The sequence below is a fragment of the Hemicordylus capensis genome, chromosome 2 (assembly GCF_027244095.1).
Source record: "Hemicordylus capensis ecotype Gifberg chromosome 2, rHemCap1.1.pri, whole genome shotgun sequence".
NCBI classification, from domain to species: domain Eukaryota; kingdom Metazoa; phylum Chordata; class Lepidosauria; order Squamata; family Cordylidae; genus Hemicordylus; species Hemicordylus capensis.
The window spans coordinates 403265176-403289953 of NC_069658.1; the positions used below are offsets into that span (position 1 = coordinate 403265176).

Here is a 24778-nt window from a genome sequence, read left to right on the forward strand (position 1 = left end):
CCAAGGGCTAAGGGAGGTTGCATGGAGTTTGGCTTCAACTGAAGTTCTACACAGTGTTCCTGCAGTGGCTGTGGTTGGTGTGTCCCATTAAATTATGTGTCCCTTTTGGTCACAGAACCATTTTCTTATTCCGTTTGCAATATAAACTGCTTTTAGAACTGTCTGGTAAGGCTGCTGTCCTTACCTCTGAGGACAGAGTGGTGAGAAGGTCGAAGGCGATAGGGATGGGTGGAAGCCAGGGAGAGACGGAGGAAAGACTGCCAATGGGCAGGGACTCAGCTCCAGTGGAGGAGGAGCAGAGTCCTGATAAGGCCAAAGGGGAGGCGTGAGAGGATAACATCAGCAGCATGCCTCCCGAAGGGAGGGGGTCTGAGCAGGAGGAGGGAGAAGGGGGAGAGGCATTGGCAACAGCTGTAAAGGGTAGCCAATTACAGGGAATCAAGAGGGGCACTGGCAATGCATAGCCTGTGAGGAGGCATATAAGGAGCCGGCTGGGGATGAGAGGCTGGCTGGTGGAGAGTGTCAGGGCCCCCCGGAGAGGGGCAGACACAAGGAGCAAGCAGCCTGGGATGGAGGATGCACAGGGTAACACTCAGCCCCCTCCCTGTCCCTGCTCTGAGGCCAGACCCGATAAGCTTAGCCAGGCTGGGTAAAGGAGACAGGGACGTGTAGCCAGATGAGAACTTTTTTGGTCATTGAAAAGTGGTATATTGATACATTTTAAAAAGCAAATATTCCTGGTTTTAGGTGTTCTGCAGGTTTGAACAACTGCTGAGCAATGTGGATGGCTCCCCAAACCATACTGTCACCTTCTCTCCACTTAATCTATGCTTGATTTCCAGTTACATATGAGCAGGAACATTCATGCCATGAAACAGCCTGCTGTCCCAACTTCCAGAATCAATATGGCTTTATGATGCTCGATAGGAAGAAGAGCCCCTGAGAAGGGGCATTTCCAGGTCAGTCTTGAAGTGGACTCTGTAGCATATCCACTACCATTTACCTTCTCACACTGTCTACTCAACCCATGTTCTATTTTTACCTTGCTTTGGCTTTTCATCTCCCTCTTCTTGCCTCTGTTGGTGGATCTCCTTGTGCTGTTCCTCAATCACTGCCAACAGCTTTGCCTGCTGGTCTAGGAGCTGCTTCTGCTGAACCTGCTGTTCCTTAATTACTTGCAATAGGACTGCATGGTCTAGTAGCTTCTCCTTCCTAGCTTCTAGAGAGGGAGAAAAAGAAGAAGGAGCTAGAATGAAAGCATCAAAATAGTCTACTGTGCATCTCTGAACGGGAAATCAAAGAAGAAGTGGGATTTCCACAACACTTGTGTGTAATACACTTCTCGGATCCTGAGGCAATAACTCATCTTTACCTTAGGGCCACATGAAACCTGATTCCCCAAGCACCTTCTGGAAAGACTGCTTAATAATTCTTTGTCATCTTGCAACATCATCTTTTCCTGTGCCTTGAAAAGCGGCAGTGCACAGTGTGTTTAGGACAGCTCTTTCCACAGGAAAGCCAAATAATGGTCAAAGCCACCTGCACATCCAGGCAAAAATCATAGCTAAAGCAGGCAGACACTCAGGGTATGCACTTCATGACCCTGAAAAGGAGATGAACTCGTAGGCTTGCAATAGTTGTCCTCAAAATGAGAGAGTTGTAGGCACACAGAGATTACAATACCTGGGGGTTGTCAAGGAACTGAGGGAATCTGAACAGATTCCTAGAGAAGAGGCCATAGTCACAGGCAGAACATGGATGGTTAAGAGACAAGTACTCTAGAATAAGTTCATACATAAACACGCACTGCCTTATATAAGAACACCCTTGCATACAGTGTTTCATTTCTCATAAATTCAGACCTAGCAAAGTTAGGATTAAAGTTACAATTTCTTTTCGTTCATACCTACAACTAGCTTTTTAATCTTGGCTGTTTCAGTCCCATTGTGAAGCAAAGGGGAGAAAGACATTATGAAACCATGACGTTTCCACCCACCCCAAAGAAAGAAGAAACATCTTATTAAATGTACAGAGATATATTGCATGGAAGTTTTGTGGGGGGTGGGGGGAGATTAGACAGGAAGAGACAGATGATCTAGTACACCTTGTTACATGGTTTGGTAATCAAACTAATCTTCAACTCAAACCCAAACCAGCAGTCAAGCAGGGAGAAAACCTGTAAAGCGAATCATATGACAACTCTGGCTGCCTCCTCTCTCTTTGGAATGACAAGTGGGCCTGTTTATTCCAGCCCAAGCTTTGTCACTAGAACCCTGGATGCCTATTGGCTGTCTACCAACTCTTTTACTCTTCCCTCCCCTCTGCAACGGTGAACACAAGAGCCATCTCTCAGGCTGAGAAAAGACAACCCACATCCTCTTTTCATTGGAACTGACAGTGTGACTTGTCGCCTAGCAACAGTCCAAAGAGAGAGATTTGGCAGCATGAGTTAGTAGCAACACCCCTCTTCCTACCCGAGTGTGAATTGGTCTTTAGACTTTGCCTCAGCCTGACTGAGGTTTTGGGCCCTGATTCTCTGTGCTGTGCGTTGTACATCTAAAAAGTCACTTCCACTTACAGCTGGGGAGTGCCAGGAGAAGGCAGTGGTATCGCAACTCTCCTAGCTGCCACCACTACTGCCTGAAGTGGGTACTTGCAGCTGGGCAGGGATTCAGGGATTGGACATGGGCTTTCTGATGACTTTTCGACTCTGAGGAAGCCCAACATAGCCTACTCCTGATGCCAGGCCTGAGAGCAGTATTCCCTCTAATTTTTTTCATCTATGAGCAGAATGAGTCTTTGTTCTGAGCAGCAGTATTGAGGCAGTGTGCGCGCACATGTGTATTCAGAGTGAGACCTTCCCGATTCAACCTGAGCAGGATCTAAAATTAACTGAGTGGACATCAAAAAACGTGTGAGTGCACACACATGCGCACGCTTTAGAGGGAACACTGCCTGAGAGTTGAGCTGCACATGATCAGAGGTTACTACTTCAGGACTGAGTCATAGCCCTAAAAGTTGGTTTTAATGCTAAGCTCTGTTGCACTCTCTGGTGGCTGGTTTGTCTTATTAATAATTATATCCGGCCCTTCCTCTGAGAAGCTCAGGACAAAATAATGGGCCCCCACAATTCAACCCTCACAGGCCCGTCAGGTGGGTTAGGTAGAGAGAAAGAGAGGAAAAACTGGACAGACCCAGGTTCAAATCTAACTCAATTTAAATTAAGTTCAATTATCTAGCCCCTACCCTACACTGACAGATCTTTTTCTCCAGTTACCCGGCTATCAGAAACTATGCAAAAGCACTATTGCGTATAATTTCAAGGGCACATCACCTGCCCGCACCTTCCTCTTCTACCAGCAGCAACAGTCACAATACTTTACTGCTATGTGTATGCTTCATTTTCACTCCATGTAAAGTAGTTGGAGTGTTAATACATGGATGTTTCAGAATAATTTCTTTAAGAATGACAACTTATTTTCAAGGTAAAATATTCATATCTTCCTTATTTGGCAACAGTAAAGAAAACTGGCACACACATAAGAACAGTCCATCTGGATCAGGCCCAAGGCCTATCTAGTCCAGCAACCTGCTTCTCATAGGCTTTCCTCTGGGAAGCCCACAGGTAAGAGATGAGGGCATGCCCTCTCTCTTGCTGTTGCTCCCCTGCAGGTGGTATACAGAGGCATCTTGCCTCCAAAGCTGGAGATGGCCTAAAGCCACCAGACTAATAGCCACTGATAGACCTGTTCTCCATGAATTTGTCTAAGCCCCTTTTAAAGCTATTCAAGCTAGTGGCCATCCATAGATTAATTAAGCATTGTGTGAAAAAGAACTTCCTTATGTTGCTCCTAAATTTCCTGGCTTTCAATTTCATGGGATGATCCCTGGTTCTAGTGTTGTGGGACAGAAGAAAACAATTATCTCTATCAACCTTCTTCACACCATACATGATTTTATAGACCTCTATCATATCTCCCCTCAGTCATCTTTTTTCTAAACCAAGTCATCTTTTTTCTAAACGAAAAAGCTCCTGGTGTTGTAGCCTTGCCTCATACCAGGGATTCTCAACGTTGGGCCCCAGATGGTATTGGACTTCAACTCCCATAATTCCCAGCCCCAGTGGTCTTTGGTTGGGGATTATGGAAGTTGAAGTCCAATAACATCTGGAGATCCAACATTGAGAATCCCTGCTCTCACCCTTGATCATCTTGGTTGCCCTTTTCTGCACCTTCTCCAGTTCTATATTGTCCTTTCTGAGGTATGTTGACCAGAACTGTACACAGTACTCCTAATGTGGCCACAGCATAGTTTTGTATAAGGCCACTATAATATTAGCAGTTTTATTTTCAATCCCCTATTAAGATTTCATTAAGAGAAAGGAAAAAGAGAACCAAATGTTTCCTTTCTGAGGCTCTTACACTGATGTGATTTGAAACCTCCTTCATTTTGTGACAGCTATGAATGTACTGGGATTTGCAGTTTTCAATTATCTGCTTTACACCATCTCGATTCTTTCCTTATGAACTAGTTAACTATGCCAGGGTTCACATGCAATGGTGAATCTATCACTTACAAATCCAAATTGCTTCAAGGAAATCAAGGACAATCACTAGTCCAACATTTAAGTAGTTATGACTGCTCTTCAGTTGCATGCGATCAAGCAACTGAACAAATTTGCAATAAAGATTAAAAAAAAACAAGTTATTTGACTGGATCAGATCCATACAGAACTGAGCTGCAGTTTATCAACGGATCTTGTTACAAATGAGAGGAATGCAACAAGGAAGAGATATCAGGCATGACTCCAGATCAGTGTCCCATGTAACTGGGTGTGAAGGAACAAGGCCTAAAACTCTTCTTTTTGTATATAAGATTTTATGTTGTAAATTGCTCTGCTATTCACTATTAAGAAAGTTGTGCAAGGGTCAAAAGTTCATAGCTCCTGCTCAGGAGTTTCAATTTTAAAGGTGATGAAATGTACTGGTTTGGGTTTGGAGGGAAGGGGAGGTTTGATTGTATTGGTTATGTTTTGAAAAATGGTTTGGAAAAATGCGAGGAAAGTTTAAATATATAAAGAGGCTGCTTTCAGGAGAGAAGTAGTACATGTTTGGTGCTGGAAAAGAAGAGCCCATGTGCAGTATAAGCTGGAGTGCTGGAAAAAGAGTCCAGAAGACTGCAATTCAAGTTGGAAGAAGTGCAGAACTGAAGAGTCCAAGTGAAGCAAGTGCTGGCACAGTAAGAGAGAATCAGAGCTGGGGTTAGAAAGAGCTGAGAAATCATGGCAGAGACTGGAAACACTCTGGAGAGCTCAATCACTCACCAGCAAGAAGAAACAGTCTGGGGCTGAACCCTCAGAACTGTGAAGGAGAGCAGGACCTGAGGCTGAACAAGAGACAAGCCCAGTTTCCTGGGAAAGCTGCAGTGACTGCAGAGGACTCTGAGTAAGGCTCAGTGTTAGTAAGGTCAGTTTGGATGTGTTTTAATCACACTTTATATCTTCCTTATGCTCATTTGTTTGCTGTTTTGGTGCTAAACTTTTCAAAGAAACGATTAGTTTAAATTGAGCTATTTTGTTTAAGTAAAAATTCTTGTTTGTATCTGTAGCTTCAGTCTGTTTTCTCCACATCACACCTAGAGCCTTTACCATTCTACTAAAGGTTTTTGTTTTGTTTTGGATACGACAGAAGTTTGGAAGGCTGTTGAAGTAGGCTCAGCCAGAGAAAGCCTAAAAGTCTACTTGGTGCCAGCAGTTAAGCGTAGAAGTCATGGGGGTGATTGAGACCAGGCTGTGACAAGTGGTATCAGCATGGTGTGATCCAGCCGTGGCTGGTGCAGTTGCCGCTGGAGGGGTAGCAGGAGGAACCTTTAACTCTAAATTACTAGGCGCTTACCTGTTTACATTATAAAATCACAAAGATTTCTGTTAACTCAAAAACGAGGCAAGGTTGCACTGATGAACTTCATTAATGAGTAACTGCTTTCTGATACTAAGAACATTTCCCCACCTATTAAAAAGCAAAATCTGAAAATATTCTGTGATCAAGTGAAAACCATTTTTTTAAAAGAAGGTAAACATTACTAACAGACATAATTCTTCAAAGTGACAAGAAATTCTTTTCAAGACTTAGTAATTGGCAAAAGTGGGAAAACTTTTGAGAGAAATCTTGTCATAACCTTTGGGAACCATTGCATATCTTCTTGCTAGTATTGATGGTACTCTGGCAAAAATCAACAAATCAGCTCTTGGTCTTCTTCTGTCCCAAAGTAAAGACTGCCTTAATGACAATGTGACAGAAAAAAGATGCAATAATATTTGATGGAATGGCCATCATCCAAGAATTGCATGCTATTCCTTCAAGATTTGGCGAGTTTGCAAATACCAATTTATTGCACGATTAAAGTACAAATGAACTCGTTTGGATTTTGTCACAGATCAGTATCCCGATGTAAGCATAAAGAATGGGATGGTTCTGCCAGGCAGCATATGGTTCACAAACTATAAAAATATTAGGGAGGGAGAAAACATCCCCTACTCAGTGGAGAATAATCTGAAGGCAAGATGCCCTTCAGAAATTATGTGGAGGGGTGAACGTTTACAAACTACAAGTGAGAACCTTGCCCCAGAGTCGCCGTCCTCCCCTCCAGACCCCTACTTCCTTCTCTCCTGGGAGCCACACCATTAACCATCTCTCCTCAACAGTCTCTTCCACAACCTAGCAATACAGACAAGCATCTACAAATCCACTTGCCAGTGGCAAGTGCCCCCAACCCTGTGGTGAGCAGGAAATCCAGCATCACCTGGATCTCTTTCCCAGAGGTCTAATTTCCACTGCCATTTTTTTTTAGAAGGCAAGAAACATCAGGAATCTTTTCTGAGCAGCAGGAGATGGCTCCCACTGTTTCTTACTATCTCCATATCCCAGTGCAAATGACAGATCTGCTTCTCTTCTGCCTGTGTGCCAGAAAAGGATCTAAAGGAAGAGAGAAGATTGGTGGGGATCACGAATAATGGCTGGCGAGTGAGCTACATCTAACTTTGTGGGTCCCTGCATATATTGTGTGGCATTTTGTGCTGGCTCTCCAGATCCTTGCTGGAAAGAGGCACCACCACAGTCACTACGGCAACCAGGCCACTGCTTATCCAAGTGTGGGCCTAGGCCTCAGTTTTAGGGTAGGACAGTACAACTTCTTTGTCTTTTTTCTTCCCTTCGCTGCCAACAGGATGCAGTGGGGTGTCAAGTGAGTTGTCCAGGGCACCACCAGGGTAAGTGGAGAAAGACAATCCCAGATATCAATTTATAATTTTTCAGTGAAATTGGTCAATAAAGCCATGCTGTTGTTGATTTGAAAAAAATTACTGAAGCTCTCTGCCACAAGATACACACCTCTCTTATTGGATGCCATACATTATTTATAGATTCAATATGTGCCTTCTGTGGTAACAGAGAGAAAAGGGCATTTGCTGTGGCATGTGAAAATGGAAGTTTCTTGATGTTACCATTGATCTTGGGAAGGTTTCCACACAACAAAAATCAATTGTTTGCTGAAACCTGACCATCAGGGATCCTCAACGTTGGGCCCCCAGATGTTATTGGACTTCAACTCCCATAATCCCCAACCGAAGGCCACTGGGGCTTGGGATTATGGGAGTTGTAGTCCACTAATATCTGGGGGCCCAACATTGAGGATCCCTGAATCTATATGGTCTGACTTCTTCACAAATGTTGCCTGTTATAAGATGCCCTCATTTCTTGAGCAGAATGTACCACCAACACATGTTGCTCTACAACAGCTCAGCAAAAAGGCAAATTATCAAGTTGCTATAATGGAGTGTTCTCTGTTTCACATGCTGAATCCTCCTTCACCTGTTGGCCATGGTTGGCATCTAGGTGTCACTGCCTGGATGACAGGAGCCTCTGTCTCAGATAATATACTGAAGGCATTGTACTTGAGCTGTAAGCATATGGAGTGTCAAGAAGGAAGGGTGCTCCTCTTATGGCTGTGGGCTGCCCTGTACTGACCGAGGTATGTGTCAAAATTGTGAGAATTAGGAGAAAAACCATCTCTAATCCTGCAACTGAGACTGAAGATGTATCTGATGAGAGTGATTTTGAATAGGATGATGTTATTTTGAAACTGAGAAGTTGAATTTTAGAAAAGATGTATTAAAATGTGAACTGGAATGTGTACTCAGTTATATAGACTGCAAGGATAGTTTTTCCCTGGATACATTATTCTCACTAAAGAACTGATACCTACCCTGCTAGGCAAATGCATATATTACTTTGTTTCATTAGCTTCGTATATACTAATTTTCTTTAATGGTGTCAAATAAGGAAGCTATTATATCCTCCCATGAAGGAACAGTTGTCAGAGTCAATGGACATTTCAGACTAATTTCTTGAAGAATAAAGAAATTATTCTAAAATGTCCATGCACTGATTCTCCAACTATTTTACATGGAGTGAAAATGGAGCACACATTTAGCATTAAGGTACTGTGCGTTGTTGCTGGCAGAAAAGCAGGTGGGTGATATTTCTCCTAATATTTCCATAGTTTCTGGTAACAGGCTAACACAAATATTTCTTTAATGAGTGTTATACACATTTTGCACCATCTATTCTGCATTTTTTAATGTTACTTCCACAAGTTATCTCAATATACTATGGATCTCTTCTAATCATTTTGAGCCTGTTGGGACAAAATGTATGCAAGTTATCAAACCTGGTACAAAAATGAGAACTTGAGATTTTTTCCTGGCAATGTATCTTAGCAAAAAAACTGCAGGAAATTTATGAAGAAGTTTTAACCCAAGAGAGGGGTAGGGGTAAGGATGGTTACTGCCTACAAAACAGACAAACAAAAAGAGTAGAGATTAGCTAGTCTCCAGGAAGTTGCCATGAAATGGCATAATAAGATCATTCACATGACCATTAGCCCCAGGGAGGGTGGAGGAGAAGGCAAGGCCAGTCCTACCTTTCCCTCATATGACCGTGGTTTTCCTTCAGCTGTGCCACTTGCATGCCCACACAATCTGCACAGCAGCAAGTGGCACAGCTATCTGGAGGCTGGGGAAACGAAGCCTAGCCTCCAGAAATCCCACAATGCACCATGTGAGGAGCACAATGCATTGGGGGATCTCCCCACTGCCGGGTGCTCTTGCCTGTAGCCCGAGAGTTCACATGAGTGGGGTAGAAGGGCATGCTCACACCCTTCTACCTTACTATTAGCCCAGGTACAAAACCCGGGCTGCCCCCGTGTAGAACCCCAGGATTGGGACTGATCCTGGCGCTCCACCTGACTGGCCCTACCCAGGGAGGGCTAGTTGTATGAATAATCTTAATAATGGGCATTGCTGCTTGGCCTAGGTTTCCATGTAGGATTTCATTTTGTGTAGCTCATAGCTTTTACCAATCTTTTATTTTTCTTCTACCTGCAGAGTTTTGCCTCTGTTAGGGAATCACCTGTTTGTGATGAAATGAGGCCTTGTTCAGCCTAAAGCAGGCCTGCTCAACTTCGGCCCAGATGTTGGCCTACAATTCCCATAATCCCTGGCTATTGGCCACGGTGGCTGGAAATTAAGGGAATTGTAGTCCAAATACAGCTTGCCCGGGGGGGGGGGCACTAGGTTGAGCAGGCCTGGCCTAAAGGCTTCTTGAAGCTTCATGTTAGAACTCCCCACAATTCGTGTAAATCTTGTCTCACACAGCCTGTAGTTTATCAGGTGATCTTAGTTTTCCGGTGCCCAGAAGACCTCAATTGCTGTTAAAATGGATGCTCCTATTGTCTAAGGACATACCATTATCAGGGAGAAAGATTTTGCATTCAGTGCTTTGAGCAATTGAAACTCATCCTGCCCAGAGGTGCCTGCTCCAATCTAAGTGGGAGATTTCTAATTTACACTTTCCAGAGTTCCACCTGTCAGACAGGGAAAACATCATCTTTTTCCTTTAAAAGCAGAAACCAGCTTTTTGTCTGTGGCTTCTTGTGGCTGCTGATTCTAGAATGTTACCTTTTGTGTTAGTTTTGTTTTGTTAGCTGAGTCCATGCTGAATGGCCATGATGCAAGCTTTTGTTTTCTGAACTGCAACTTAAAACTGAAGACCTACCAAGCCTCCTGTCTAAACACCTGACAGCTTTGAAAGGTACCCTGCTAGTGCATTTTGACCATTTTTACTTTGTCTGTAAACTGTCCTGCTTTTTATACCTACTTAAATAAACAAGATGTTTGATTACTTTAACCTTTGCCTGTGCTGGAAAAGTGCCCCGTTCTGCCTTCCAACGATGTCCGTTCTACCTCACATGCTCTTTAGGAGGTTTTGAGGCACTTTGCTATTTTTTGAATACACCCTGGTTCTAGATGGAAAATTTTAATATTATATATCTAATAGGAGACTGGTGGCAGCTCTAGCAAGGATTTTACCAAACGGAGAGGCTGGGAGGCCTTAAGTGAGGGCAGAAAATCTCCCTCTGTTCACCACAGTTCACACCAGTCATATGATCCCTTGTACCAGCAATATTCCAACATCTACTACACACAGCTGGTAACTTATCCCCAGGGGTCTTGCAGCCTTTTGGTGGAGTCCTAATTAAGGTTGCTGCTAGCTATGCTTTATTTTAAGGGATCAACTTTTATTCTAGAGTACGAGTGCTCCATAAATTATTATGCATATCCCTTTGGTTCAGAACACTCCCCGTTTCCACATCACTGCTCCAAAATGCTTCTCAGCTTTGAAAGGAAACCTGCTTCTGTGCAATCAGCCAGGCATCACTTAGAGATTACTTTTTAAAAAACATTTATATTCCACTCTTCCTAAGGAACCCTGAGGTACATAGTTAAGTTTCTCCTCACAACAACCCTGTGAAGTAGGTTAGGCTGAGAGAGAAGAGACTGGCCCAGAGTCACCCAGCAAGTATCAAGGCTGAATGGGGATTTGAACTCGGGTCTCCCTGGTCCTAGTCCAGTGCACTAACCACTATAGCCAATAATGTATGGAGGCTCTTGAGGTGTTAAGTGTAGAGGAAATTGCCACTAAAGGGGTGGGCTGCACAGAAATGTGACCAAAGGATATTCAGTTGGCATTAATTCCAAGTTGAGATAGTTTTGGAAAGTCAGAAGATTTGGACTGACGAACAAGCAAAACTCATTCGTCAAGTTTTATATTGGTTTTTGTGATTCTTTGTAAGCTGCCTTGTGAGGCCTGAACTATTTGAAAGTTGAGATAAAAATCCTTTAAACACATGAGCAATGTGGTGCTGGAAGGTCCCCTGCACAGAACCTCAGTTGGGTTAGAGGCTTCCATAAACAAAAGTGCAGATCACTTTCTAGGAAATCCGTCTTTGGGTCAGGACTCCATAGTATCACATAAAAGCATGAATGTGAGGTCTTTTAGCAAGGACCTGCTCTGCAGTTATGCTTTACTTATCAAACTTGCAGAGTCTGAGGCAGTGTGCTTTGACTAAGCAAGAAAGAGCCCCGTAGCCCCAAGAGCTATTGGTGGCCTTTAAATCACTGCAACAAAAAAGCCAAAAGTGGGGGGAGGAGGAAAGAGTCTGTTGTATCTTTGAACAGCTCCCTCTCAGTCATAGAGAAACAAACATCACTCACTCCAACTCAGTGCAAAGAAAACATCACTAATAAAGAGCAGTCCTTTTCAAGCAATCACAAGACATTTTTTACAGGTGCCTGCCTACTTTGGACAATGCACAGACGTCTTTGCAGGTGAGTTACTCCCTTCCGGACTAGTCCAAGAAAGAGAGAGTGGTGTGCTCTCCATTACAAGCAGAGGCCCCTATGGGGCCTGGCTCCATTCTCTTGAAAGTGCTATCACTTTCAGCTGGCTTAGAGCAAGGATGGGATTGTGGTGCCCAGGTGGCAGCAGCCTCAAATTACATGCTCCAAGACGACACAAGGCAAGATGGCCTGGCCTTGCAGCCTAGCCTTGATTCAGTTCTTTCTTCCGTTGCAGAACGACGGCAGTCCGGGCTGCGGATGTACCCCACAGGCTACCAAGGAGGCAGATGGGAACAAGGACAGTGCTTACCCTTCAGCTTGCTGTCGGCATTCTCTCCTGCATCACGGATCTCTCTCTGCTCAGCTTGGGCTGGCCCTGGCTTCTCTGGCGGAAGCGGCACCTCTTTTTCACCTGCAAACAAGGGACAGACAGACATTTACCCCGGGATGGTGCAAGGAAAGTGACAGATGTTCTCTGCCTCCCCGCCCCCCACACTCTGTTTCTATCCAACTTGATGACTGCAGGAAAAGTCATAAAAATATTTAACAGCATTAGAGCCTGCTGGCAACAGACCAGTGCTAACTGTCTGAGCCAATTAAAATGCAAACCCTAACCCTACAGAGCTTTGCCGTGGGCACTTAGCAATGTGGCACCTGTCAAGCTCTTCTAGCTCCGAGTCCCTAGTGAGCAACACAGCACAGCACCTGATGTCTACCAAGCCAGCCAACAACTGCACAAGAGATATCTCCGGATCTGCCACTAGCAGCTGATTCACTATGCCTTTGCTGAAAGAGTTGTACAGTTTATACCACAGTTGCAAGAAAACGTGAGATCTAGGCAGGAATGAGCCAGGGCCCAAAGCTTCTTCATTATTATAAACACCCTTGCACAAAAACTTATATTTTGTGAATCAGATTGCAAAAGAAGGGAACTCACATTTGCTTCACATGGGACACAAACAAAGGTGTTGTCTTATTGCAGGAAGTACATATTTTTTTAGGCATGGGCTAAGCTAGTAATGGGCAGGGGAAACCATGGCACTGGGGATGAAAGTGTAAAGGCCATGCAGCAGGAGGGATTTGGGGAAGGCAGATAAAACAATTTCCCAAGACTCTCAACCTCAGGAATCTGAATCTGAGGCTCAGGCTGGATGTGGCTCAAGTGGCCTGCAGACTGCGGAACATGCTCCAAAAATTCTGATGCAACAAAAAAAAACAAAAACATTGCAGCCTTTGACTTAATTCAGAATTACAAAATCTCAGGGGCCCAAGGAATTAAACACTGGGAAGTGAGAGAGGAACCAATAGAAGACACCCACCTGCTTCATTCTCCTTCTCAATAGATTTTACCCCTTCGTTAAAGTGTTCCTCTTGCTGTAGATTGGCACCGTCCTTCACATCTACAGCCTTCTCTCTCTTCTCGCCCTGCTTGTCCAGCTCCAGATCTTTGTAAGGAGGACGTTCATCCTTCTGTGCCACCACCTCTGGTGCAGGCTTTACATCTTTTATGGGATGATCCTCCAGCTTTTCTTGGGCATCATTTCGCTTTGCCTGTTCAGGAACAGGCTTAGGCTGTTCCTGTTCTCCCTCCAACAGAGGGTTCCCTTTCACAAGGGCATCCTTGTTGTCTGGTGGCTGTTTATCTTCAGGCTCCTCGTGGTCCTGACCCTCATCCACCACCACCTTGTCATGTGGCACTGGGGGCTCGTGGCGGTGGGCTTCTCCTATAGGCAGAGCTATGCCTAGAGAGAAAGAAGGAAGACAGTCAACCAAAAGCAGAAAATGTATTGTGAGATGACGCTCCTTTCATACATCTTCATAATGCAGACCCTGGAATCTCATTTAACCAGCTAACGTATTTAAACAAACTCAAATTAGAAACAAAAGGAAGAAATGCAGAATTAGCTCAGTCCTATTTCACATGCCATCAATTGTAAGGTAACATGTACTGTTGAATCAGTGTCAGCTCCTGGCGACCACAGAGCCCTGTGGCTTCCTTTGGTAGAATACAGGAGGGATTTACCATTGCCATCTCCCACACAGTATGAGATGATGCCTTTCAGCATCTTACTATATCACTGTTGCCCAATATAGGTGTTTCCCATGGTCTGGGAAACATACCAGTGGGGATTTGAACCGGCAACCTCTAGCTTGCTAGTTAAGTCATTTCCCCACTGCGCCATTAGGTGGCTCTCCATCAATGATAGGCCTGCCATATCTCTATCAAAGCTCCCAGCTTCTCTTCTTCAACTCCAAGCCTATGCTACCTTGGTCAGGCCGGTCCAGTTGAACCTCCTCCTTTGGTTTCTCCTTCTCATCTCTCTTGGGCACATCCATGGGAACCTTGATCTGTGGCTGTTCCTCCTCTTCTTTCTCATTCTGCTCTTTGGGCTTGTCACGGTTATCAGCCATCTTTTCCACCGCCGGGTTCTGGTCTGGAAAGCATGGAGATGGTTAAGCAAACAAATTCCTGCACTGTCCAGTTGACTTAGGCCCAAAGTACATGTTACACAGGTTAACTGCAGTTGGATCTCTCACTGTTTTCTGTTTCTAATGAAGTGCAGCTATGGGGGAAGGGGCTGCCACTTTGACTGGAGCAGCAATGCTGGGGGAGGGATCTTTAACTGTGGGCTGGGGGAGAAGGCTATGCTTCCCCTGTTCTAACTAACAGTCTCCACTCATGGTTGCTTTTCATTAAGAAAACACTGCAAGACCCAGTTTTGGATCTCCCACAGAACATGTAGCTCGGCCCTCTGTACTTCACAAATGAAATACTGCTACTTGGGACTTGTGGCCACTAGATGGCAGTATTGCTCTTGCTCATTTGCATTCCATGCATATCAAATTGGTGGGACAGGGGTAGTTAAGAAGCCAGGCAGGCAGGGCCAAGGGAACTCACCTGCTGGGGTTAGCAACCAGGAGGAAACATAATAGGGGGTTGGCTTACAAGCTTCTACAATAAAAGGGCAGAGGAAGAAACAGTAGCAGCAGGCGAGGATATAAAAAACAAAAAGGAATTCCCAGAAGAGAGAGAGAGAGAGAGAGTGAGAGTAGGGAAGGCTGCAGAAGGGAAGGAGAGCAGCAGGGCTGAGCCTCTTAATTTGTACCTCTTTCTGTGGGAATTACCAGTAGATCTCTCTGCTTGCAAAGATCCCTGAATGGAATGAACCACATGGCTAAAAAAAGGGTGGGTGGGAGCGAGCAGTGAGACCTCCCCGATGGCTCCTCTGCAGGGAGGCAGTCTGCAGCAAACAAGAGAGTCTGCTTCCTCCCTACATTTCCACCTCTGCAGCCGGCAGGTTAAATGCTGGTGCCTTTCCATCAAGGGAAGCACTCGGGGCATCCCTATCTCCTTTGCAGCTGCTTTGCGGAACACATGGTTAAGGACACTGTTTTTCCATGACAGCAATAGACTCACACAGGGAACCGATAATAGAAGAGATGCGATCAGGATGCCAAAATTATCTTTTATCAGGGGCCTATCTTAAGAAAGAGCCTAAGGAAGTAGCTCTGCAAGAAAAGCAGAGCAGTTCAAATTGTTCCCTCACTTCTGGAAGCTGAAATCACACCAAGTCCTTCCTGCACAGAGAAGTCGGAAATAGGTATTTTCACACTGACGTGAACATCCTTCTCCACCTTGCCCCGTTCTCACTCTCACCCTCACCTCCTCCTGGGAATTAACTTGGCCTGCACCCCTGCAAACAAGCAGGTGACTTCGAACAGGTACATGAGGTTGTCTGAGAGGCTGGGAACACAAAGCGTCAGCCAGGGTGCAGGGTGCTTTGACTTCAGACAGCCTCCTGGGTGCTGGGAGAGCTGGTCAAAGCAGGAGAATGACTGCCAAGGAAGCAATGGTGGAGCCACACATCCAGAAGTGGAGCTGCTTTGCCCAACAACCCCCATAGCCAAGTTCACCCCGACAGTCACGCCCCACAGCCACACCCAGCCAGATGGCCAACCCACACACTTTTAGATAGATGCAATAAGTGAGGGTGTTCTGTTACAAGAAGTCAAGGATTGTTTCCTAATCCTACGGAACTTGAACCTCATGTGGTTATTCTCCCAGAAAAGCAGTCTGGCTTGTCAGTCACAAAGGGTGGAGGATACTCCTTGTAACAGAACACAGGAAAAATGGGGGGGGGGGAGAATCAGTTGAATTTCATTCAGTTCTGTAACGAACTGTTGGAACAGAAAGAGCAGCACATTATGTCCTTTTAGAAGGCAAAGGGCTCTGCATCCCTGCTAAGATCCTGGAAGAAGGAGGAAGTACCAGGGTTGTGTCCCTACCCATCCCTGCTGCACTACAGCACTACTTCCAAGGATCTCAGATTCCTTCACACTGGAGAATGGTGTGTGTGTGTGTGTGTGTGTGTGTACACACACACAAGTATGTATGTATGCTGGCTTTGTGTGATACAAGAATACAGGGCACAGGGAGTCAGGGCTGTGTACACATTGTGTAAAAAACGGCAACCAAATGTTCTGTGTCAAGAAAAACTGAATTCAAGAAAAACTGTGTCAAGAAAAACATGAACGAATGTGGCTATATTTGCTTATTTGCAGATTTTATTCTGTTTCTCCTACTCATGAGGCGGGGCGAGGAATTATATAGGACATTGAAGTTCCATCCATCCCTGGAAATTCTGCTCAAATCTCCCTCTTAAGGTTTCACTATAGACACACACACACACACCCCTACACCTACCTTCAGGCTTATCTTAAAGACTTATCTGGGGACTGAAGTCTAAAGACTTCAGGTTTCTCTTAAATAAATGTTCTACATAGGAGAAATTGAAAGATTCTCATGATTCAGAATGCTGCTACCAATACCAAATACTACTTGTATGTATTTTGTATGGGAATTACAAAATGCACGCAGCCCTGCAGAGAGCTCAGCTGATCTGGGTAATCTGTGTCTTGCTGCACCACCTGACTGCAGGTGGAGTTCCTTTACATAAAAACATAAGAACAGCCCTGCTGGATCAGGCACAAGGTCCATTTAGTCCAGCATCCTGTTTCACATAGTGGCCCACCAGATGCCTCTGGGGAGCCCACAGGTAAGGAGTATGAGCATGCCCTCTCTCCTGCTGTTGCTCCCCTGCAAATGGTATTGAGAAGCATTGTGCCTCTGAGTCTGGAGGTGGCCCACAGTCACCAGACTAGTAGCCATTGATAGACCTGTCCACCATGAATTTGCCCAAGCCCCTTTTAAAGCCATCCAAGCTGGTGGCCATGACCACATCTCATGGCAACGAATTCCATAGATTAATTATGTGCTGTGTGAAAAAGTACTTCCTCTTGTCAGTCATAAATTTCCCAGCCTTCAGTTTCATGGGCTGACCACTGGTTCTAGTGTTGTGAGAGAGGTAGAAAATTTTCTCTGTCTACCCTCTCTACTCCATGCATAATTTTATACACCTCGATCATGTCTCCCTTTAGTCACCTCTTTTTCAAGGTAAAGAGCCCCAGATGCTGTAGACTAGCCTCCTAAGGAAGTTGTTCCAGGCCCCTGATCATTTTGGTTGCCCTCTTCTGCACCTTTTCCAGTTCTACAATATCCTTTTTAAGATACAGTGACCAAAGCTGTACACAGTACTCCAGATGTGGCCGCACCATAGATTTGTATGAGGGCATTATAATATTAGCATTTTTATTTTCAGTCCCCTTCCTAATGATTCCTAGCATGGGATTAGCCTTTTTCACAGCTGCCGCACACTGAACCAACACATTCAATGAGCCACCATGACCCCAAGATCTCTCTCCTGGTCAGTCAACAACAGTTCAGATCCCATCAGTGTATATATGAAGGGGGGGGTGTTGCCCCAATATGCATAACTCTACATTTGCTTACATTGAAATACATTTGCAATTTGGCACCCACTCCCCCAATTTAGAGATGTCTTTTTGAAGCTCCTCACAATCTGTTGTGGATTTCACTACCCTAAATAGTTTAAAGCCACCTAATGGTGCAGTGGGAAATAACTTGACTAGCAAGCCAGAAGTTGCCAGTTTCAATCCCCACTGGTATGTTTCCCAGACCATGGGAATGTATGTTTCCCAGACCATGGGAAAAACCTATATTGGGCAGCAGTGATATAGGAAGATGCTGAAAGGCATCATCTCATACTGCATGAGAGGAGGCAATGCTAAACCCCTCCTGTATTCTACCAAAGACAACCACAGGGCTCTGTAGTTGCCAGGAGTAGATACCAACTCTACGGCACACTTTACCTTTAAATAGTTTAATGTCATCTGCAAATTTGGCCACTTTGCTGCTCACCCCAACTTCTAGATCATTTATGAACAAAGTTAAAGAGCACTGGTCCCCCTTCTGATTCCTGGGGAATCCCACTTCCTACCTACCTCCATTGTGAAAACTGTCCATTTATTCCTACTTTCCATTTCCTGTCCTTCAACCAGTTACTGATCCACACATGAATCTGTCCCCTTATTCCATGACTGCTAAGTTTACTCAAGAGCCTTTGGTGGGCAACGTTATCAAAAGCTTTTTAGAATTCCAAGTATACTATGTCAACCGGATCACCTTTATCCACATGCCTGTTGAAACTCTCAAAGAACAACAAAAGGTTAGTGACGCAAGACTTTCCCTTGCAGAAGCCATGCTGCTTCTCCTTCAACAAGGCCTTTTCTTCTATATGTTTAACAATTTTGTCCTTAAGTATGCTTTCCATCAATTTACTTGGCACTGAAGTTAAGCTGACCGGCCTGTAATTTCCCAGATCTACCCTGGATCCCTTTTTGAAAATCAGAGTCACATTGGCTACTTTCCAGTCCTCTCATACAGAGCCTGATTGTAGGGACAAGTTACATATTTCTGCTAGGAGATCAGCAATTTCACATTTGAGTTCCTTCAGAACTCTTGGGTAGATGCCATCTGGCCTTGGTGATTTGTTAATTTTTAGTTTTTCAAGACAGTTTAGAACATCTTCCCTTGTCACCTCAAATTGCTCCAGTTCTTCAGCCACTAAACCTGAAAAGCTCAATTCTGGAAAAAGTATATGGTCAGTATCCTCCGCCATGAAGACAGATGCAAAGAACTCATTCAGCTTCTCTGCAATCTCCTTATCCTCCTTAATAATCCCTTTCACACCCTCATAATCTAAGAGGCCAACGGCCTCCCTGGCAGGTTTTCTACTTCTGATATATTTATATACATTTTTGTTATTCTCCTTGATCGGGGCATAGCAAGGTTGGTGTGGGCCTAGAGACAAGATTTTAAAATGCCCCCCACCCCCACCACCACCGAAGCTCAGCTCATGAAGTAAAAAGATCTTAAATGAGGCTGAACAGTGGTCACAAAAAGCATAGTAAAATTTAGTGTGTGTGTGTGTGTGTGTGTGTGTGTATGCATATGTGTGTGTGTGTGTGTACACACACACACACACACACACACACACACACAACCTATGTGCCACAATAGAACATCATCCTAAATTATTTTTTAAAAGATTTTGTAAATTGTGGACAATGCAAGTCATTTAATGGTACTAGAGAAAGACATGCTGTTCTGGAAGCTCCATGTCTTAACACTCACATCAATTCTGGAGGATGAATACAACTGAAGGAAGCCCAGGCAGGTGCGCTGCTGGAGGAGTCAGTCATGTGACTTGCCTCTGGGGGGCCCCAAGGCAGTGGCCCTCCAGACAACTGTCTCCCCTTGCCCTATTATAGTTACGCCCCTGTCCTTGACACTTCCAGCTATATGCTCCTCAAATTCTCCCTTTGCATCCCTTATTGTGTCCTTGCATTTCTTTTGACAGAGTTTATGTTCCTTCCTGTTCTCTTCATTTGGGCAGGACTTCCATTTTCTGAAGGATGTCTTCTTCCCTTTTATATCTTCCCTGACTCTACTTGTTAGCCACACTGGCATCCTCCTGAACTTGATGGTACATTTCCTCCTTCTTGGTATACATTCCTACTGTGCTTCTAGTACTGTGGTTTTAAATAAGTTCCAAGCTTTCTGGAGTGATTTGACCCTCCTGACTTACCAGTCCCCCTATTTTTAAGGAGTTTCCTCTTCTGAAGTCCAACACATCTGAAGTCCAACACACTTGCATATATACTAAACTGGATCACACTATGGTCACTGCTACCCAATGGTTCTGCAACTCTGACATCTTTCACCAGGTCCTGGGCACCACTCAGGATTAAATCCAAGGTCGCCATTTCTCTGGCTGGTTCCATGAGTAACTTTTCTAAGGCACAGTCATTTAGCTCATCTAGAAATTTGGCCTCTCTTTCATTACCTGAATGTCAATTTACCCAGTCTATGTGTGGGTAGTTGAAGTTACCCATTATTACTGCCCTGTCTCTCTTTGACGCCTCTTTTATTTGTTTCTCCAACTACAGGCCACTCTCAGCGCTTTGATCTGGAGGGCGATAGCATGTCCCTAGTAATACATTTCCTTTCAGTTCTCGTAATGTTATCCATAAGGATTCTATGGAGGTCCACCTAGGTTTTCTAGCTTATTGGAGTCTATCCCTTCTTTGATATACAGTGCCACTCTCCCTCAATCCTCTCCTCCCTGTCCCTTCTATAAAGTTGATATCTAGGAATAATCGTGTCCCACTGGTTCTCACCATTCCACCAGGTTTCTGTTATACCCACTATATCTATGTTTTCATTAGTAACCAAGCACTCCAGCTCACCCATCTTGGTTTGGAGGCTTCTGGCACTGGTATGTAGACACCTAGACGCTGAGTCCCTCACCTGGTGTTGGTGTGTGCTATCCCCCTTACCATCATTTGACCTATTTGGCAAGCTGTCATGTGTTTCCTTCTGCTCAACTCCTGGCTCTACTATGTCCCCTTCTGGTTTATCCGAAACACATTCACCCTCACACCTTAGGGGATTTTGCCGGCTGAAACAGATACCACCCAGTTCCTGCTGACAATCCCCCAGGCATCAGTTTAAAAGCTGCTCTGCGACCTTCTTTATTTTAAGCACCAACAGTCTGGTTCCATCTTGGTTCAAGAGGAACCCGGCCCTTTTGTACAGGATTAGCTTCCTCCAAAACGTATCCCAGTGCCTAACAAATCTAAACCCCTCCTCCTGGCACCACCATCTCATCCATGCATTGAGACCCCTCAGCTCTGCCTGTCTCGCTGTCCCTGCACATGGAACAGGTAGCACTTCAGAGAACGCTACCCTGGGGGTCCTGGACTTCAGTATGCTACCTAGTAGCCTAAATTTGGCTTTCAGGACCTCCTGACTGCATTTCCCAACATCGTTGGTACCAACATACACCATGACAGCTGACTCCTCCCCAGCACTGCCCAACAGCCTACCTAGACGCAGCATGATGTCCACAACCTTCGCACCAGGCAGGTGAGTCACCGTGCGGTCTATACACGGGTCTACATTTCCTTTACACAAAAAATAGTAAATCCCTGCACACAGAACGTTAGATCCAATAAGAGTTCATGCAGGCTTTCTCTCTGACATCTAGCTTTATGTAGAGATATCCCCCCCCCCGCCACCGCCCGCCCGCATGGGAACCTTTCATCACTTGAACCACCACCTGCAGTTTGCTGTGGTACAGAGCCAGACACAGTTTTATCACTTGAATGAATTAAGCTCTGGGCCATAGAATTTAGTAGTCAAACCAACTGCAGGATAACAGAAAGAGAAATGGACACAACCCAAAAAACCCTAGGTCTACATGAACACATATCTAGGAAGCATTTTGCAGGAAAGCAGAGTGCTGTTTCACAAGGCTGCTTGCTCAGAACAACAGACTGCTGTATTGCTTGCTCTGCAATCTGGAATTATATTCCAGATGTGAACAGGTCAGAGGGAAGATAGTAGGCCCCTTGACAAATGGATGACACACTGAAAACGTGCATGACAACTAGACATTGTCCAGAATGCTGGGGCTTAATCACATAGCAGATACAGACGCAAATGCTAGGGTACTAACATTTGATTTCAACAATCCCTAGCCCCTTGAAGGAAAAGAAGAATCAGGGCGTGCATAGCAAGGGCAGGGGAGGGTAGATCAGGGGTGATGGCTAGTAAAATCTGGTGGATGAGGTTTAGCAACTGGAACCTGGCAGGAACCAAAAGGAGCCAGATCAGAAGCTGGTCATTGATGGGACGCAGGCAGAATCTGAGGACTTCTCAGATGTCAGTATTTGTTCCCTCGTAGAACATGGTTTTCTATGTTGGACCAGTCGAGTATTGCTGTTTGGCAACCCTGCAAGTGCAGCCGCTTGCTTAGCAGCCATGACGAGCTGTCAAGTAGGCAACCGATGTCTCTACAAACACAAGGGAGGGTAGTGTGGCAGAGGACAAAGCACAAGATGTCTCATGTGTACACAGCCTCTGCCAATGTGTCCCCAATGTCTCCTGCTCCCATGTGAGACTAGCATAGTTCGTAATAAACCTTGCAGGGGATGGTGGAGGAAGATGGTTGCAATTTCAACCACATAGGACTTGGGCAAGTTGTGAAATAGAAGAGACACTTTGGGATCAGAGCCTGGTCTGGCTGCTTGCCCAGGATACTGAGGAATCTTTGCCCTAGAGCACTGTGCCCTCTCACTGCTGGATCAGACGCTAGAGATGTTAAGTCTGGCTTACGTTATGTTATCTGTTAAGTCTGGCTGTGTTTCTCAAGGCTAAAGCTTCTGTTTAAATACTGTGGAAGTCCAGGAGTGAAGTGACAATGCCAACCTTCTCTCTCACACACCCCTGCCCCAGACAAGGTGTCAGGTGGTGCAGTTCATACCTCTTGCTAACATAACAGCTGGAAACTGAGCTCACATTTCTCCTGGAAATCCAGGCAGAGAATGTGCTGAATAATCTGCTGAACTACTTTGCTTTCTGCAACCTGAAAATCCTAAATTTAGAAGTCAGAATACTTTATACATCACAAATGTATATCAACTGGATGTATTTCTACACTTTATCCTTGTGAGGGAGTTTGCTGGCTTGTCTCCGTGCAACTTGAATGGGAGAAAGTAAAGAATAGGGAGAAGAAAGAAAGAACATGATTGCAATAGGAGTGAATGGGCAAGAGGACTGGCACCAGAAGCCCTCAGAAGTCATGCAGAATCCTGAAGTCTTGCTTTCTGAAAACCAGAACCCAATAACCTTCTAGTGTTGAGGGCCCCATCACACATGGCACTTTAAAAATTTGAATGTGGTGGGGAAAATGTATATTCTCACATGCAATTGTGTGTAAAAACTATGCAAGTTTTTTTTTTAATTGCATGTGTTTGAAAGCAGTGCTTCCTAAAATGAATACATGTGGCACATGATGTTCAAACATAATGCTGTACATCCTGCTCCCCACCATACATGTAGGGGGAAAAGCACATGTGAAGCAGCCCTGAGCCTTCAGCAGATCCTGCCGGCAAGTTTCCAGCTTTCTTCTCCCACTATAATGTCTAGAAATTTGCTTTAAACAAAGACAGTCAATTTGATTTGACATCAAAGCTAAGCAAACTGCATGCTAGGGTTGCAATCATGCTGACTGTGTGGACCTCATCTCTCTCATCTTCCTCCTCCCACAAATCCTGATTACAAATAACTTTGGAGAACCCTACAGTGCCGTTGCAAAGCCAGAGGTTTAGATACGAGCTTGCTAGTTACATTCCACACTTGTAAACACAACAGAAACATCAACAAATTCATACCGCAGACATTCATCAGAAGAGAACAGAAAGCTAAAAGAACCAGAGAATGTACACTATCTTTCCTGCTTTTCACTGTATGACTGCAGTTGAGCCAAGTGACCTGTACAAATAAACCTGTGGCTTTTCAACATTCCAGGGCAGGTGAAAAGACCGAGGTCTCTGCAGCACTGCTCAATTGCTTGCAGAACATGCCATTGCTATAGTAAAGGCTGATCCACAGATAGCCACTGAGTTGCAAATTTAAAAAGGGAAGGGAGAGCACACACACACACACACACACCCCAGAACAAAAGGAGGGGGGGTGGAGATAAAAATCTCCACTCTGTAATAAGACAAAGTTGCCTCTAAGCCGTCATTTTCTCAGCAGGAAGCAAAATTAAGTTCATCATCAGGGCGTGAATTAATGGCCTCTCACGCTGCTTGGAAATCTATAAGGGGCTATATGTGGTTTGCAGAGAACCATTTTGCCCAGGATGTGTAATAATCGCTGAAACTGTAGAGTCGCCCTTGTGGTCCCTTTGGATAATGTTACAGTAATGCTGTGCCTCTTAATGTTTTATGAGGGGTGCTGGGCTTAACAGGAAAAGGCGAAGAGGCTGTAAAAGCTTCTTGGCTTACAAAAACAACAGAAAAAAAAGTCTCAGGGCTAAAAGAGTTGGGCAGGCAAGAGGGGAAAAACACTCCCAAACATTGGGAGTAAGCCCAAGTGCCGATGACTGAATGATGGTGCACACAGAGCCAACCCAAGCTAATCATACTCCTCTGTCTACATTAGGACATGGGTGAGGAAGGGACATTTCTCACGGGTTTTTGAAGCATCCACTTTTATTTTAATGGTACGCCATCAGTCTCTCTGGGCTGTAATAAAATCTCATCATGAGCAACCCTAAAAGCTTTTCCTACCCTGTCTCCAAGAATCTGACTAGGAAAGCAGCCATGCTCCCAGGAAGATGGGGTTTGCACTAAGGCTTGCCCACATCACCCACTGCATTAGAGCAGATTCAAATCTGTAAGGGGGACAGTGTGACACAGTCCCCTTAGTGGCCTCCACCAGGACAGAATGTAGACAAAAGGGAACGTTATTTAGGAGCACTCCCCACGTCAACGTTTCCTTATGTGAAAAGGATGCCCATCTTGCTCTTTACACAAGATTGCACAATTTGCACAAAGGTGTTTTTTAATTCTGCTTGTTTTCTCCAGGATGTCTGCTGTTTTCCTGTTTTTTTTATAATTTCTTTGGGTTAAGTTAGGGTCAAATACTTACTCATCCGCTTCAGCTAATTCCAGCCAGTTTGTACTGTTGGATAACTTGCAGAAAATTAATGGGAAATTCTTTGAAATTCTGTGTCACTGAAAAACTTCTCAGTAAATAATTTTTTATAA

At 44.7% G+C, this 24778-nt stretch overlaps 1 protein-coding gene and 1 long non-coding RNA gene across 9 annotated transcripts in view; one reads left to right on the forward strand and one right to left on the reverse strand.

Moving 5' to 3' along the window:
- Positions 1-24778, reverse strand: part of SLC38A10 (solute carrier family 38 member 10) — a 111104-nt gene that overhangs the window by 3561 nt on the left and 82765 nt on the right. For all 8 annotated transcript variants that reach the window (XR_008315811.1, XM_053294321.1, XM_053294325.1 and 5 more), the window contains 4 exons: positions 14005-14172; positions 13057-13479; positions 12048-12149; positions 1043-1219 (listed from right to left, as the gene is read on the reverse strand). Coding sequence is in view for 7 of the 8 variants with exons in the window: in XM_053294321.1 (XP_053150296.1) it covers positions 1043-1219; positions 12048-12149; positions 13057-13479; positions 14005-14172 (870 nt within the window). In the remaining variant the exon portion in view is untranslated. The remainder of the gene's footprint in view (positions 1-1042; positions 1220-12047; positions 12150-13056; positions 13480-14004; positions 14173-24778) is intronic.
- On the forward strand, positions 4753-12097 carry LOC128344358 (uncharacterized). The gene is made up of 3 exons (XR_008315813.1): positions 4753-7267; positions 10028-10148; positions 11973-12097. It is a non-coding gene; the product is annotated as an uncharacterized LOC128344358 (long non-coding RNA).